Source organism: Mugil cephalus, chromosome 3 (assembly GCF_022458985.1).
Source record: "Mugil cephalus isolate CIBA_MC_2020 chromosome 3, CIBA_Mcephalus_1.1, whole genome shotgun sequence".
Classification (NCBI taxonomy): domain Eukaryota; kingdom Metazoa; phylum Chordata; class Actinopteri; order Mugiliformes; family Mugilidae; genus Mugil; species Mugil cephalus.
Genome location: NC_061772.1, coordinates 11179566 through 11197266, shown reverse-complemented (window position 1 = coordinate 11197266; position 17701 = coordinate 11179566). Strand labels below are relative to the sequence as shown.

The window sequence follows — 17701 nt, the reverse complement described above, 5'->3', positions numbered from 1 at the left end:
TCTGAAATACTTTTCCCAAACTTTAACCATGAAAACGGGGGAAAAAATGTATCCTCATCATATAGGAAACTATACAACATGGTAACACACCTTCAACCTTCAACCTTCAACCTTCAACAGTCAAGACAGGAAGCAGCAGCAGGAACATTTCACTTTTTCAGTACTGACAACTAATAACATAACATACAGATACAGATCCAGTCCACTCTCACGTTTCTAGTCGGACTGTGAACAGTTTGGTCCTAACATAAATTACCTGTTACCAGAAGTCCTGACAACATCAGTGGTCACCAGATAATAGTTGATAATAGTAATAATTGTCCTCCCAGGTTGCTGTTAAAGTGACTGACTAAAAATATTCATTTCTGGTGAGCTTCCAACTTCTGTATTTTCTGATGACCACTTTTTTTTTAACAAAGAATCTTTTGTTGTATTAAAAAACTTGACATTAAGCATCCAGTTAGTATGAACCAAACCTTAAAAGTGACTCACATGCAAACTGGAGATTAAAGAAAATGTTTTAGAAGGAGACAGAGAGAGAGGGGGAGTGTGAGTAGAGAAGAGGGGAGGATGGTATGTGGGAGAAATTGCCTGAGGTGGCGAGGTGTTTGGAGGGAGGCAGGAGAGCTGAGACTCCAGGGGAGATCCAGAGGTGTCTGCATGTGCGTGTGTGTATGGACGTGCTTTACAGATGTAATAAGTCATACAGTGATAATTAAGACTCTAGGGACCCTATGTCACACACCCCCGGTACCCCTTCGCTCTCATTCACACACATTTATTCCTTCTCCATTATCATTTCTCACACTTTTGTCTGTATATTTTTATTCAGCCCATGACTCGAGTCAGATGAAGAGACATGGATTCTCAGTTGGAAATTGTTTTGTACGGCCTCTCAAACACGTGAAACAGTAGGGTGGCCGTGCAACTGTCGTAAACATAGATAACATAGATATACCTGTCATAAACTTAAATGGTATGTTTACAGGTAAGGAAAATAATTGACAGATTCAAGGTTTAACTTTAAATATAGCTAAATGTAGTAGATACAGTGAATCACTAAAACATTTTAGCTTCAGTAGTTTGAAGGGAGCTGCACTGTTAGCTTCTCTTCTGCTAATATTGCATCGTGTATCTGGGATTTCACGTGAGGACTGAGTAGTCTCTCAACCGAATACGGGGAACCTGAAAAGAGTCAGTGTAATATGCGGCCTCGTGATTGGCTCAGCAGTGATAGGGGATCTAAAGATAATTGTGGGGGGAAACAACCCCCTTAGCCCGAAGTCCAGTTCACATTGATTAAAATTTTCTAGTTCACATTCATATTTCAAAATGTAGAATTTCTGAACTAAGTGCACAGTCCCGAATTAAATAAGCTGCTTCAAGCTCCTTTCTCAGTAACTCCCTCCAATGCGGCTACCCCCCCGGCTATTGCCACTTTCCAGACTAAATTAATCACTGTTCACTTCTATAGAATCATAGACAAAGATTACTTTTGAGATTACTGTGTTGGGTCATGGTGTTGATGATGATTTCTTGTGATCAAAGATATTCCCTGGTCAAATGGTAAAACTCCATGTCTCGTTTTGTCATCAATGTGATGTCCTGATGTGTTTGTGTGTGTGTATGTGTGTGTGTGTGTGTGTGTGTGTGTGTGTGTGTGTGTGTGTGTGTGTGTGCATGTGAGTTCATTTCTTAACATGGCTCCGTGTACTGTATTGTCGTTAGCCTCTGTGTTGGGAAGTGTAAAATGTTATTGAGTGTTACTGCGGTGACTTTGACAGTAATGGTGTTTCAGCAGCAAAGGAGAAACGGACTACAGTAATAAATCACCCTCGTTTAGACTCACCCCTGATAGAGAGAGAGAAGGGGAGAGAGAGGGGAGGAGTAGCTGAGTGGAGACATGATCAAAAAATGGAAATTGAAGTAATGATGAGCAAACGAAGAGAGATTAGAGCGACAAAGGACAGAGAGGTTTTGGGACACGAGATAAGAAACAACGTGGGTCTGAATCTGGTGTTTTGTCATCAGTATCTGATGACGATGATCATCCTGAGACACCATCTGTGTATGTGCTCAGACATATAGCCACCTTGACACTCCATTCTTATTATGCCAGAGAATTAGATTTTATTGGAAACGCGTTCTGCTGCTTAAAGCACAAAACAGATAATGGAAGAACATCACGATCTTTCAGAGGGTCTTACGATGGCAGATGATTAAACGCAGGCCAAATGAGGAATCTCCTCCAACATGTTCACGCTCTTCAGCAAATTGAAGCGAAAACAAACACGAGAAGGGTTCAAGTAGAAATGCTGCAGAAATACTTGAATGGATTGTTTCTGCGGTGAATAAATAGAGCCACCAGTTGGGTCACTGGTAAGTGGTAGCACAGCAAGAAACAGAAGAGAGAGCTGAAAGAGAGAGGGGCCAGAGGTAGACTGAGAAGAGAAACTGCCTGTCTGCCAGTGTTGCTGGCATTAAATTGTTGCTGCTTCAGCAAGAAGTGACAACCTCCACATTTTATATTTATTAGGATTTTTTTTTTTATGTTTTTAGTCTCATGGATAATCTTGGACAAATGGAAACACTAATTCAATTAAAACAAGGAAGACTTATAATCATTATTATCGTAGGCAGCCACGGATATTCTCAAATAATTTATTAATAATAATTTTTTTATTTTTTTTTTTTGGAATTAAATTCCTCCTTAACACAGATTTTTATGCATCAGTGCTGGCAGCAGACAAAGCTGGCGGCTGTTTTCATCCGGCCCTCCTTATAAACATGAAATTTCAGGAACGCCTTGAGGGAATTTCTTAAATTTGGCACAAACGTCGCCTTGACTAAAGCCTGAGCTGATTAAATGTTAGTGGGCAAAAGTCAGTGCTACGTTAATGCTAGGCTACAACTAGGATAAGTGTTGCTGTTTTATATAGTGGCATCACTTATTAAAGTGCTCTGATACCACATCCACTTGTTAAACATTACTAATGAGTCTGGATCGTCAGGAGATGTGAACTTGACTGGTTGAATGGAGGGATACAGCCATGAGGCATTCATATTAGTTTGTTACTCAAATGAATTGTATAACTGAGAGCAGTTATAAAAGGGCCATCTCAGATTGTAATACATTTGATGATATATGTGAGATTTCAGTGGAATTTGGAGGTCTGTGATCTACATTATGATACAGCATTGTAGTGTACTTTACAGAGTTCAGAGACAGAGTGTAATTTCTATAAAAAACAAGCAAACAAAAATAAATACATAAAACCGACACACGTTACACGTGTTAACTTTTTATAGTGATGGATCTGTCCCTCTCTCTTTACATCTATGACAAATCTAATATTGCCTCTTCAACCTCACTGTGTCCTTCAAGCAGCTAATTGAAAACAAGTTCATACAGTACGGTGTGTTCCTGTGTGTGTGTTTTACTGTATACAGTGTAATTGTTAGATTAGCTGTCCTAATTTACCGTGAACCTGTGTGTTGAGCTTGAATGTGCCTGGTTGTAATTGTTGGTCCCTCTGTGAGAAACAGGATGTGAAATAACAAATCACACGCCCGCATAGATTAGTATGAACTGCTCGACTTGGCTGGATACCCTCTAGGACTAATTAGGGTGCTGTGGTTACTGAAAGGTTAGAGAAACTCGTGGCTGGAAAGCTCGATCCCCAGACCGGCAGAATTAATCTGTATGAAGAGAAAGAAAAGGCAGCACATGTGTCACCCTCATTACGCTCACTGTTCAGCCCTCGGAGATGAAGACCCGTAACCCACAACATGGAAAAATAGGAGCATTAGACTAAACATGTGTAGTTAACAGCCGTCATTATGTGTATTTTGTATTTGTGCTCTGCATGTTTAGTCATGACAGCAAAGCCAGTCCTTATCTCCCTGGATTCAAAAGAAACGTTCTGCTAAGTGGACCGCCCATCTGATCTGTGAGCTATGTAAAGCATTTCACCTGCAGTGCTCCAGCTACAATACTGCCTCCATTTAAACAGTTTGCTTCATCTGTCAGAAGAGCTACACCTACACAAAAAATAACAAGAAGTAAACAAAACTTATTCACTGAACAGAATAAGTGAATATAGTGCATCAGGATCATGTTATCAGATGTAATAGAGTGAGTTCACTCACTCCTTTGTGTAAGAAGCAAGGCAGACACAGACAGACAAAAATGCACAATGGGATCAAATTAATGTGTCTGTTATTTGTGGAAATCAAATTAGGAGACAACACAAGATTACCTGATAACCGTCTCCCCAAGTCAGCCTCACAGTGTTTTTCTCTTTTCGTTGGCACCAAAACAACTGTTGCACCTCATCCTTAATCAAGGCTGTAAACACTATCATCTGCATCGATATGCTGGGGAGACAGGGTCCTTGGATGTGCACGATGCTACACGACCTGCATAGTAACCGTCCAGGGCTGAGTAACAATAGATTGTCATCACTGTTTTAACATAAGATCAATTGCACTGTGAAGAGAATGTAAATAAAACTACATATCTTAATATTTCTCTTCCTTTAACTCTCATGAATTTTGGCATATGTTGCCACAAGTGTTTTTATGTTCTATATACTGTATGCTATATTCACACATTTATATAATTTGCTCACAATCTTCCATTTCTTCCTCATCTCTGTCCCAATATTTGATGTCTAAATGGCACAATGAGTCTTCTTTCATTTAGAAAGGGTAGCTTCTTTGTCTCCTCCTCGTGAGCATGTATATTGTTTACAGATTATGCTGTATTATGCTGTTCCTTTTACAAAAGCAGACAAGGTCACACAAAAACACAAATCATCTACATAATTGTCTGGTTTTCTCATCCTCATACACACTTGACATTTCAGACTCATACACCTTGTGGGCGGTTTGTAGCACAAGGAAGAATATAATAAATGTAAAGGAAACAGATGAGGTGAGTGCATGGTGCCTTTTTTCGAGAAACAGGGAAAGTGGATGTGGGTAAGTGATGTACTGCAGGGGAAATGTTTGAGTAGCAGAATAAGTGGGGTGTTTTTCCACCTTGCCTCACTACCATTTTCCCACATTGACGGATAGAAACTCAGGGTCGAAACATGATCAAATGTTGTGTTGTTATTGATTCGTTTCATTATTTTCACTACATTTGGCTGTCATACATATTCTACTCAGTTATCTCTATTAGTCCTGATATTAACTATATAATTTTCTCTGCTACTGTGACCTAATATCCCAAGAGGGATCATTAAAGTTTCATCCAGTGTAGTTTAACCTAATTTATTGTAAAACCTAGAGGCAGCAACTCAGCCATTGTGTCCTCTGGGAACATCTGAATGGAGGGTAATAACTACATTACAAAAAATGCCACATTAGCAATCAATGTAAATGTTCTATGGCCTAGTGACCATCTATTTTTTGTGTGCACAATTCAGATGTGGACCCACTTTGACAGCTCTCACACAATAGATTGAGAGGGATGAGGCACCCATCAGTACACGACTAATACAGATACAGAGAGGCAACTGTTGAAAGTCATGAAAATTTTAACAGAGCCAATATTCATGTTACCCAAGTGAGTCGTCTTCTTGGCTTTAGTTATCCCCTCACCTGATTTGTACCAGGTGTTACCATGCAATCTGCAACAGATAATCTACATGGATAAAGGTCAGTTCGTGGTTTCCATCTAGACCTGTGATTGGAACCTTGTTAAGTGACTGTCCACACTAGTCCACCGTGAAACTTTACAATCGCAATGGTGGCAAATCTACCCATTCATTCAAAAAAAGCACAGTGTGCTACTGTGGTTATCATAGTACTGGGTTTCTGGGGAATTTGTTCCATTGTGGGTAACGCCAAATATCCTCGTGCAGCTGCTCCACAAAACAAGCTGTTTTATTTGCTCTTATGCAGTTTGCGCATTTTAATTTTTTGTTTGACTGAGGTGTCTGTAAGCCACAAGGACTTGGATGGCAGAGAGCTCAGCCAGACCACGTATGGATGAGGTCATGCTCCCACCATGATTGGATCTCAGCATGGTTTAAATTCAATGATCATATGACCAAAGGACCTTTCACAAGTCAAAAGGTCACCTAACCCTAACCTTTCCTGATGAGTTAATAAATCTACCGGCAATAAGAATTATTATGCAAAAGAGAGAGAGAAAAAGAAACAAAACAAAACAGATCCAATAAAGCAGCATTGCTTCACTTTACTCGGGACATGCCACATTTGTTGACAAGTTATAATTTTGAAAAAGCCATCACCATTTTGTTCCATGCTTTGGTTCATGACTAAATTCCTGTAAAACCGTGTCTTTAATTTGTCACTCTAAACTTAAGAAGAAAAGATGGAACAACATTGCTGCACATTAAATTAAATCACTAAGTTGTATATAGACTCTTATTCTTGTACATTGTCAAAAGGATCAAAACCTGAGTCTCTATGTTCATCCGTTCCCAACAGTGTTAACACTGATGACCATGTGCTGACCACGTTCATTCACATGTTCAATGGACATAATGATCTTCTGTGGGACCACATTGTTTTATAATGGGCAAGCGGATTCCCTTCTTCCATTCTGCAGGATTTATGAGAAACCAGCACAATTTCACAGGTATTCCTGTAGCATAGTAGACCGTCATTCTATATGTTCACGACTCCTTTAATAATGCAGGGGTAGCAAGCCAAGTCTGAATGTGTAAATGCGCTGGAGGAGCATGGTATATAAACTATAGAGGCATCTCATTTACAATAGGTAATTTATCAAGGCAGTGGGCGGCGTGCTTGGACCCCAGGAGCCCTCCACCGTAAATATATCCACAGTGGAGCTGATTTACGGACATGCACACACACACACAGGTGCAGAGTAGTGCAGACACATGCACATACAAGGACACATTCAGACGTATTCACAATAGACATACAGTATGTTAACTCTCACCTTAACGCTATAGTTCCTTGGTTGAAATGTGTGTGGTTATGATTTAAGGGCTCTGCTGTCTGGCTGCGGGCAGCACATAAACTTTAATCAATAATCCATATTTATGACATGAATGCTTCGTCTACACGCGCAGAACCACGGATGTGTACATGAACACATAAACATACCCATATATACATGCATCATTGTGGCAAAGAATACAAGAAAACAAGACAAAAAAACACAATTTTAAGCAAGCACATCAGTAGTTTTATCGATATTGTCAAAAAATGAATAAGACAATTATGGTATTAGGCTAACAATACACAAATTCCTCTCTGAGGACTTGCTTGTGTGTGTGGTTTTGTGTGGGGCTGTGTGTGTGTGTCAGAAACACAGGGAGATTCTTATCATGCGTGTCTCCATTGCTTGTGGCTTTACTTTTTGATGGACAAATCACACAATACAAATATCACTGGCATAAGAGAGCTCCTAACACATCCCACACACCGACTCACATCCATAGAGATAGACGTCTCTCAACATCAGCTTTGATCTCCTCAACATCAAAGCTTTAACCTTGATGGGCTATTTAATATCAGAATAATGTATGTAATATCAAACTACTCTTTAAGAAGAAGATTTCAGTTTGTATGGAATCTTGTTGAACACAAACACTTTACATTGATCTGCACAGGCTGTGAACTGGTGGAATAATATGCAGTATGTGGTGAACAGCTGATAGGACCTCTTAATTTCCTCCTATAAATGGTTTATGTGCCAAGCAGCCCATGTTGTATCTTCCCCTTCTGTTTAAAAGGCACCAAAGCAAAATAAGATATTGAACAGCTGATCTAATTAGAAGCCTTGAATGAACCATATATTCAGGCATTTATTACCTCTACTAAAGTTTTCCTCTGAAATGGATTTTGGATGAAGGACTTAAGGATATATCCCCGTTTTTGCTGATTTTGTCAATCAGTTCAAGCATTATTACACAATTGCTGCATGATTTCTGCTTGGACAGTAAAATAATTGTTCCTTACGCATTAGACTGATTAAATGTGATTTTTTTTACATGTGTATATGTTCAGATAGTTTGGTAATGCAGCTGCACTGACTGTGTGATGTCTCTATCCCCCCCAGACCAGCTGGTCATAGAGTGGAAACCACGGCAGTAGTCCCCTCTACAATCAATATAAATTACTATACTTTAGACACACTATATTGAACACAGTATATAAGGGGAAAACACTTTCAATCAGGCACAGCAGCGCCATCTATTGCCTTGCGTTGTACTCATATGATAAAACATTAACAGCAAATTTCTTATCTTATCAGTGTTCTAAGTTCAAATGTTATTTTATCTGTATATCAAAACAGAACTTTATTTCTTAAGTAATGCTGAGGCAATGACTGCCTGAAGTCTGGAACCCATTGACTTCACCAAATGCTGGGTTTCCTCCTTTGTGATGCTTTGCCAGGCCTTTACTGCAGTTGTCTTCAGTTGTTGCCTAAGTTTTGTCTTAAGTAAAATGCATGCTCGACCAGGTTGTACTTAAGAAATGAACATTTTATTCATGGTCATGTTAATTTGTCCAGTTACTTTTGAGCCCCTGGAATGAGAAAACTTTGTTTAATAATGGTTCCTGTTCCTTAATGTTTCGTAGGATAATTTTGTTGAACCACTCGAATTAAACCTGAAAGTCTGCTCTTTAACTGCATCTCAGCTGTTTCGTTTCAAATTCAATGTGGTGGCATGCAGAGCTGTCCAAATATTTCTGGGCCTGTAATGCATTCCCTAAGCCCTGACCATAAACCATAACTTCATTGTAACTTTTATCTTAAAACCAAGTCATAACAAGCATAACATGCTCTCTCCTCTAAAAGTTGAGGAACCAGGCGAAAAGGGCCCCACAGTAACGAAATACCCCCACAACGTTAGTTTTCCGTGAAAACTTAACCGTCACACATGCAAAGTACCCATAAAGTGTGGATATTAATAGTGTTTTTTATTTGTTCTACTAACCCTGTTTGTCGCAGTAAAGAGCCTCTCTCTGTATCTCGTCAGATTTCCCAGATGATCTCGGAGGCCTCCAGAGACGAACTGACTGAAGCTGCCCTGAACCGCTACAACACACACTCTCCCTCCCACACAAATTCATCATCACATACAAACTCTCCCTCTCACGCTCCAGCTGTTACCACCACAGCGTCAACCGCCACCTCTGCTGCAGCCTCTTTCTTTGCCAGGTAAGCTGTGTTCACATCGAAACCCAAGTGACTGAACAGGAATTGCTACGTAGATCACCTGTTTTTGACATCTCCAGATCTATCTTTCAAAACATGTCTAAAATGTCAGTAAATCAATGGTGGAAGGTGTCTGCCGCTTCTAGTAGTGGGCCACAGAAAGTGCTGACTGCAGTACTGTGCTAGTGAATTTGCAATTTGTTGACTTTATGTGGATTATTAGAATCAGAATTATGGAGAAAAAGCTCGTTCATATGAGCTTAGAGGGTCATCACTGGCTTAAGTTCATCCAGAGTTGAAATCTCATTGATGATATATACTGTACAGCCGAACATGTTGATGTTTCTTCTCAATCAGTTTAACAAAGCATTAGAAATAAAGGACTGGACTTCAAATAACTGCACTGTAAAGGTGTGAACACACCAAAATGACGTCAAACACTACCGGCAACAAAGGACAATGGTACGTGGCCCCATATCACATACCTGAAACAAAAATTTGCATTTGAACACGCGACTGTAGCCAATGATCAACTTGAACATACAACCTGTGCCTGTGTGAGAAGAAATAACTCATTAGCCTGTATTCATATTTGTATGAGTATGAAGGCTAGAAAGGGGAAGACCAATAGATGACTTCCCCTGAATCATGCTTTTTTTTTTTGCGTTTGTTCAGGTAAGATAAAACGAGCACCGGTTTCCTAAGATAAACCTTTCTTGCTTCAACTTTCTTCTGGTGCTGGTTCAATGTGGTTCACTGTCAGTACTAGTGCCAAAGCTAGTTGCTCATGGTCTTGAGACGAAGGTGTTGGAAAGATGTAAGACTGTGATATATTGTTCATAAGCGCACCTACTCATCACACGCTTACGTATAAATCAACTATCCAGTCATCAGCTGTCAATGAACTGTATAATCAATTTAGAGAAATGCAGAGCAGCTCCACATAAATAAGACACGGGTAATATGGCTGCATTATTAATGAAAAAACATGGCACGCTCAAAACGAACAAGTAAATTATTCATGGATAACACCAGTCTAGGAGTGTGTCACACCGTCTGAAGCATTGCTGAGATGTCCCATCTAATGAGCTGCTCTAAATCACGGTCTAAATGATACTGATGGTTTTCCCTCTTACTTTCACATCTCTTCTCTTAATCTGGAGGTAATGAAATGTGTGTTTGACGTATAACTGTCGTGAAACTGTCATGCGTCAGTGTAGCAGACACCGACGAGCGCTGTCCATCATTCAACGCACCGGCGACCAGACACAACTCATAAATTGTAGGGGAACGCACGAGAGCACACTCTTTCTTTCCGTGACCCCTGGACGTTCAGGTATCAAGGCCATTTTACACGCGCACATCTGGTTGACATTCCACGCACACAGCCAGATGGCGTTGGATGATTTATGAGTGTGAACATTGTAAGTGAAAGAACATTGTTGGTTTAATGGCGCAGGTGTCTCTCTGTGCAGATGTGCATCTCTGCATGTGTCCAGCTCTCGCACTTTTCCCACTGTTTTAAACCTTGTGTCATCGTGTGTGTTCTGTTTGCTGTTTCAAACTCCATGTGTATACACGGGCCTCCGCAGTTTCCTATTATTTGTTTCTGCACTGTGGGACTGTGTGTGTGTTTATGGTCATGGATGCAGCCATGCAGTGCTGGTAAACCCCGTGCCTGTCTTGGTCTTTCCTCTAAGACATGGACTGCATACAAACACTCTTATCACACACACAGTCACGCACACTTTCCCTCTTGTGCGCAGTCTGCACAAAACCAAATCCCTGTATCCACCCCATCTCCTCTCACCTGATCCCCTTCTTCCTCCTCCTGCTCTCTTTCCCTCATCTCATTCTCCTCTGTTTTCATTTAATTCTCTTTTGCTCCCCTTCTTTCCCTCATTTCCTTCGTCCTTATTGTTCTCTTATACTTTTCTCTCCTCTTTTTCCAACAATTCCTCATTTTCCACCCTGACCTTTCCTTTACCTCGGCTAATGTGCATGTGAGTAATATCTTTCATTAGTACCAATCTGTCTGTGGATATGTCACACTGGCATAGTAGCTCTACATCTTCCCTGTGCTGCAGTGGCCCTCTGGGGACGCTGGGCTGGAGGATAGAGACATGCTGTGGTGTGTGCATATTCTTACTCACTGGGGGAAGGGAGTTTCTATCAGTGCAGGAATTTTTTACTGCATGCTCGGAGGATTGGGTCTCCAGGGATTTGGCTGCCGGTGTGTGAGAGTGTGCGCTGCTGGAGGTAGCGGGGTAAATGAATAGGTCCCAAGTGAATTGGTGAATTGGGAAGGCATTGTTATTTTGGATGGAGGATGGCAGTGAGATTGGGGGCTGCTGTCTCTTTCTTGGCGCCTCTCTACTGGCGCTCTTTTGCATTTCTTTAAAAACAAGTATTCCATCAAATGATAATTGAGCACCAATTAACCACCCGTCACAAAGGTGGATTGATGATTGCTGGCAAACTAATTATCATATCAACTACCTGATAAGATAAGGATCACATTTTTTTTCCTTCATTAAATTAATTGAGAGTGGCGACTTTTATTTTGACACCAATTTGCTCTTCAAGTGGTTTTGCTGTTTTAAATATTAACTGGAACCCATCAGCTGTCACCTTATGATTTAGCCTCTGGTCGTGATGACCAGTGTTTCAGGTCTTCTGTTGTTGAGAGATAAAAAAAAAAAAAAATCATGGATATTCAGGCTAAGGCTTCCTGTTCTGTGTGCTGGTGTTTTTCTTACTGTCCAATAAGCAACTGCAGACATGAGAATGGAGTTGGATTTGAGAAATTATGTCTACGACTTCAACTAATTAATCAACTAACTAATCTAATCAACTAATTAACATTAACTTGAAACCTACCACTTGTTACATATGCCTGTTATGTTGTGTCTCTTTTACTCTCTGCATGAATTTCATGCAGCAAAAAACAACTGAAATGTGAATGGTTGATGTAACTGTGACTAGAAATGGAAACCAGAAAGTGTCGAGTACCAAAATATTGTTCCTTGTCTATAAATTTTGCATATTCACATGCAGTGTTCATAGAGATTATTTCAACACTGACCTACCACCTTGCATTGTTATGTACATTATCAAATCGTGGTACACCTTGGTAATATGGGATGTATATGTCTGGATAACACTGAGCATAATTCATGAGTTTGTGCTATTACAGACCCGCGCACATGTTGGCGTCTTAGCGAGAGATGTGGCGATTGCAGGCATGTACGTGTCGATAGATACTGTCAGTAAAGTCAGCCTTCTCGTCCGGGCCGGTCTCTCTGACCCCCCTCCGTCACAACACACACTCTCAAACAGCCACCATCGCTCTCCGTCTCTCCCTGTATCTCCCTCCGCTGACAGTCTGCTAAACAGAAAGTAATTAGCTACTGAACCAACAACACAGTCCAGAGACACTGCCATAAATCAGCTCTGTGCACTGGTTTCAATGGTTTTTGCTATCTGTGTGAAAAGAAAACAAAGCAACAACATATCACCAGCCAGGCTGTTTGTGACCTGTTCCCGCTTTTAACAAGGGGAAGACACTAGAGTAGACTGAGGGGAAGAGAGTCAGGCATGACTGGAATGATCAATACATGTAAGGATGGTGGGATGGATGGGTGGATACATGGAGGGCAGAGAACCAGCAAAAGCTGAAGAATACAAATAATGAGAGAGAGGAATAAAATAAAGTGGAAGGTACTTTTGAAATGCTGAGGGGTAAAGCAGAAAGGGGTGAAAGGATGTAACAGAGGAAGAGCTGATGGATAGAGAGATGGAGCTGATGGATGGAAATCAAGTGCCCTTCACTTTAGGGTTTGATTGGAATAGATCCACTTAGCCAAATCCCAGGCCACTTGTCAATAAACGCTACCAGTTAGGTGGTGTGTGTGTGTGCGTCTGCCACGCTTCAATTGTGCCATAGATTAAACCAGTCAGGGTGTGAGAATATAATGAGAGGGTAATATGACCTATACACACATACCAATGGATGCACAGCCTGCATTGTGAAGCTGGATGGATTCAGAGGATGAATCGTAAAAGCGGCAGCAACAAAAGGCGTATAAAGAATAGAAAAATGCTTCGCTGCGTCCAAGTAGGAATCTCCAGCAGCAGAGTAATTGTGCACGAATCCATCATTGTCACGTCGCATCCTGCAACCATCAGCAGCACCGCGGAAGTCTGTCCTTCAGTTGTTATGACAAAGTCAGATTTTTTAGATTGTAATTATATTTGTCTAATTGTATCCTTTGCTCTGAACAACATCATCACTCCTTTTAATATTTGGCAAATTCCTGGACCTGCCAGACAGCTCTCTATAATCTGCACCGCATGCGCCACACGGGCGGTTTTTAGCATCATACTGCCATAGCAAGAAAACCTGTAATTGCCTTTGATCGCATTTGCTGCAATATGTAAGCTTAGCTCGCGCAGTGTAAAACCAATTAACGGTCTTCTGGCGCAGGTTTGTTTCACACACTATGCACTCACACGTATTCACGCGCACATTCATGCACAAATCTCCTGGGAGAGCTAGTCAAATGGTGAAATGCTTGGTCGTTCCATGGGTCGCTGAGCCCACATCTCTCTTCCTCCCCCTCTCATCTATTTCTCTCTCTTGCGCTCTCTTTTGCTGACTCTCCCTCTTGCTCTCATTTCTGTAACCTGCTGCAGTTAATTGAAAGCCAATGGTGTGAGAATATGGCTCCTTGACAGAGAGCTCGGCGCAAGGTCTCGCACTCACTCTCCTTTTATAATCTTAGAAATATATGTGAGGATAGATTAAAGCAGAACAGCGCCAGGATCCCTGCCAGAGATGTTTTAGAGGTCTTTTTTGTTTCATTGCACTGTAATGCCTCTGTTTGTTAAGTTATGAAATGTGCTGGTTTCATTTGTAGCGTCTTAAATTTTAAGGGAATACAGTGACACACATGACAACAAATCACTGAAATGAGTCATTACCAGCAGATCTTTCTGTCAAGATCACTTGCACTGATCACTGTCTTTCTGCTCTGGCCTGTGCATTGTAATACATTTTATTACATTGACACACACTGTATTTGACAACACAACGCTAATATATAATTAACTACACAGCAATATAAATAATAATAGTCAGTTTAGAACAGATTTCTGTGCACAGGTTCTGTTTCCAGAAAGAAATAGGGATTCGACAAAGACAAATGCAACAGGCTGTCGCTTAATTTTATTATTTCCATCACGTTCCAGCCAACATGTTGTATGTTTTCAAGCTATTATCAGGCATAAAAACATTTAGATTTGGCCGTGATAATCTTGGCAAATACAACAAGACAAATCTCCTTTCATGTAGGTTTAAGCAGAGGTGAATTAGAAGGTGATTTATACTTGTACTCACAAAAGTTAGAGACTAAAATGGTGTCGTTGTCCAGAGATAAGCGCGAACCTGCTGTGGTGAAATAAGAAATGAGAGCGAGCAAGCAAGAAGTAAGAAAAGAGGGCAAGAACACAAGAATAGGAAAAGATGTAAAAGTTAAAGTTAAAATAACAGGAGAATCTGAATGCAGGATAGATGGAGTATACTGGTTATAAATATCATCTTCAGTGGCTCCTTCTGAGCTCAGTTCAGAAGGGAATTGAGTCTCAAGGAGGGAAATGAACCACTCCCCATCCAGATGTTGCTACATATGTAAACAGCAAAGTGTACGTGTAAGTGTGGGCTGAAGAGTGTATAATTTGCCTTCTATTTGCAATTAGTATATGCCATGGTTGTACTTTGGTAAAGTTTAAAGATCTAATTAGAGGCATGTGTCCATGCACACGTGGCATCATCCCTCCAGTATCCATCCACTAAGACGTTCGGCGATTAAAGAGGTTTTTACAGTAATCAGTTACGGGTTTAACTTAATTCGACTGGCTGACAGCCTCCGTTTCTTTTCTGCTTCTTCCACTCAGAGCTGCACAAAAGTTGAACTTAGCATCAAAGAAGAAGAAGCAGAAGTCGGCCGCGGTCACGGCCCCAGTGACATCATCGTCGCCATCATGTGACCCTCCTCTGTTCCCCACTAATTTCAGCGCTGCTCTGTTGGTGGCCCCTCCCCCAGCTCCACCATGCCTCCTCCGTGCAGCCAACAAGATCAAAGACACCCCTGGACTTGGAAAGGTAACGGATAAAATATATTTTTTAGTATGAATATCGAGAAGGTGAACACCTAACCAACAGCAGAAAACATCTAAACGTATTTATATCCACATCATGTTTTGCAAACTTTGTATGGGCCTCACTCATTGGGCTAACTTTGGAGAGTATTTTTTTTTTTTCATTGTCATGTCTTTTGTGTAGTTATAGTTATAATTCAGTTTATTTTAGCTCCCAATAAAACTTCAGTACCATGGCTCTCCTATATGTTTCTGAAGTTTGAGAGATTTGATTATGGAGTCTGGCACATTGTGTCTGTTCTTTTAAATTAAGTGCAGAAATCATATCTTTTTAAAATTATGAAAGGTATTTTACTGCTGCAAACATCTCAGCGTAGGCGCATGAGACACATGCTGTTTTATATAATTTGTTATTATGTCTCTGAAAGAAAAACTGTGCCAGCATAGCTCAAATTCCCGACCAGTTACACTTTATAAAATTAAAAAGCATGAACAATATTTCACCTGCAAAGTATATAGAGAAAACATAATGGAATAATGAATTATGCATGTCTATTCATCTACTCTTTATGGTACTACATATTTACAGAGATCCAAAAAAAGATTTTGATTATTTCATTAATGTTTAATGAAATTTTAACGACATAATCAAAACCTGTTTTTGCTTTACTGGCAGCAGTTTGTATTGGTGGCATTTACTATAAATCAACGACTAAGCGGAATAAAAATGGTTTGATCTTAGGACGAGTGCCACTGCGGCCACACAAACAGCTGGAATGTGTTAAAATATTGAGCTGCAGTATTTTGTCACGACCTTGACCAGTTTATCTAAGTGGTATGTGCGTGTCTCCCCCGTTGTGCCATACTGAAATGTAACCTAATGGTTACCACGGTAACACATCTCAGGCTGACAAAAGTCATCTGTCACCGTTGCCAGCGGTTGATGAAACGTTTGTGGGTATGTGTGTGTGTGTGTGTTGTGGATTCGGTGGTGGTGGTGGAGGTGGAGGTGGAGGTGGGGGATTCTCCTCAAGTGTGGGCAATATTGATCGTCCATGTAATGAGTTTTTAGTGTCCCCTCCTCCACAGTTTGAGAGGCTCACTGACTTTGTGTGTGTATGTCCTTACAGCTGGAAAATGAATGAGTGTGGAGGACGAAACCCAACACTCGCCAAACACTAGTGTCTTTTACCACACGTGGAGAAGGATATAATATACAGTTCGTGTGCATAGATTTGTGTGAATGGAAAAGTTTCCGCATCACTTGGCAATCTAATGCATCACAACTGGGTGTCCCTGAGCTCGTGTCTGTCTTCCTGCGTGTACTTGTCCGCATGTGTGACGGAAATCGTTTTTTTTTGTTTTTTCTTTGTTGTTGGCAGTTTTCATCTTTATTGGAGAGTTGATAGTGACGATGCAGACAGAAACAAAGGAAGACAGAGTGGCAACACATGCTGTCGGATGCGTGCCATGTGCTGCAGCCATTTGGCTACCACGGCGCTCCATCACTGTGTCATTTTAAGTGTGTGTGAAAGTATGCGTGCGACGCTCGTATTAAACGCCAGATGAGACCCTAACCCATCTCTCTCATGTCAGATCAGTTACATTTGTAATCAGATGTAGAAAAATGTTATTTAGTTAAATTAGTCCAGGACGACATTGACTAGCACCTAGAAAACCCCTGAAATACTGAATGAGAGAACATTTCATAAATGAAATGTAAAGTATTGTGGCGTGAATCTGTTTAAGGATCTTTGCTACTTGTTTTAGAAAGAAAAAAAAAACTAATTTTTTATCAAAAACTTAATCGCAATTATTAAAAAGCTGAAATGTGAAACGGCAAAGGATAAATGGATTGAAATCTGTTTCTCTGCTGAATAAAATACATTATAAAAGTAAAATTATGCTCAAATCTTAAACTCACCGAATCAAATCAGTTCAGATGTTTCATTATTAATTTACATTAAGTGCTGTGTGTTTCTCTTGGTCCCTCTTTTGAGTCTCCGTCTCTCCTTCCTTCCCATATGGAGATGACAGATGTCTTCTCAGTTGTCAAGGAGACAGATACACACACACACACATATTTACAATCATACTCACACGCACATAGCAAACGGTTACATTATCGACCCCTAAACAGAAACCACAGAATATGCAAACCAGGAACCACATACACAATTATTTTTTCCACACAGCCTCTCTGGCCTTTTTCCTTCTCATTATGTTATTTTCTGCTCTTCTATCCCACGCTGATATTCTGTGATCTTAACTGTGCAAATGTGTGCAAATGTGTGCTGCTGCTACTACTGTTTAATTACAAATATGAGACACCTCCCGCCCCCATTTCACAGTCATGTGGACTTCTCACAGCCG

At 40.5% G+C, this 17701-nt stretch overlaps 1 protein-coding gene across 3 annotated transcripts in view; it reads left to right on the top strand.

Annotated features, from left to right (window-relative positions):
* kif26ba (kinesin family member 26Ba) overlaps positions 1 to 17701 on the top strand; it is a 74588-nt gene that overhangs the window by 23764 nt on the left and 33123 nt on the right. For all 3 annotated transcript variants that reach the window (XM_047580024.1, XM_047580023.1, XM_047580022.1), the window contains exons 4-5: positions 8991 to 9172; positions 15125 to 15332. In XM_047580024.1, coding sequence (XP_047435980.1) covers positions 8991 to 9172; positions 15125 to 15332 — 390 coding nt within the window. The remainder of the gene's footprint in view (positions 1 to 8990; positions 9173 to 15124; positions 15333 to 17701) is intronic.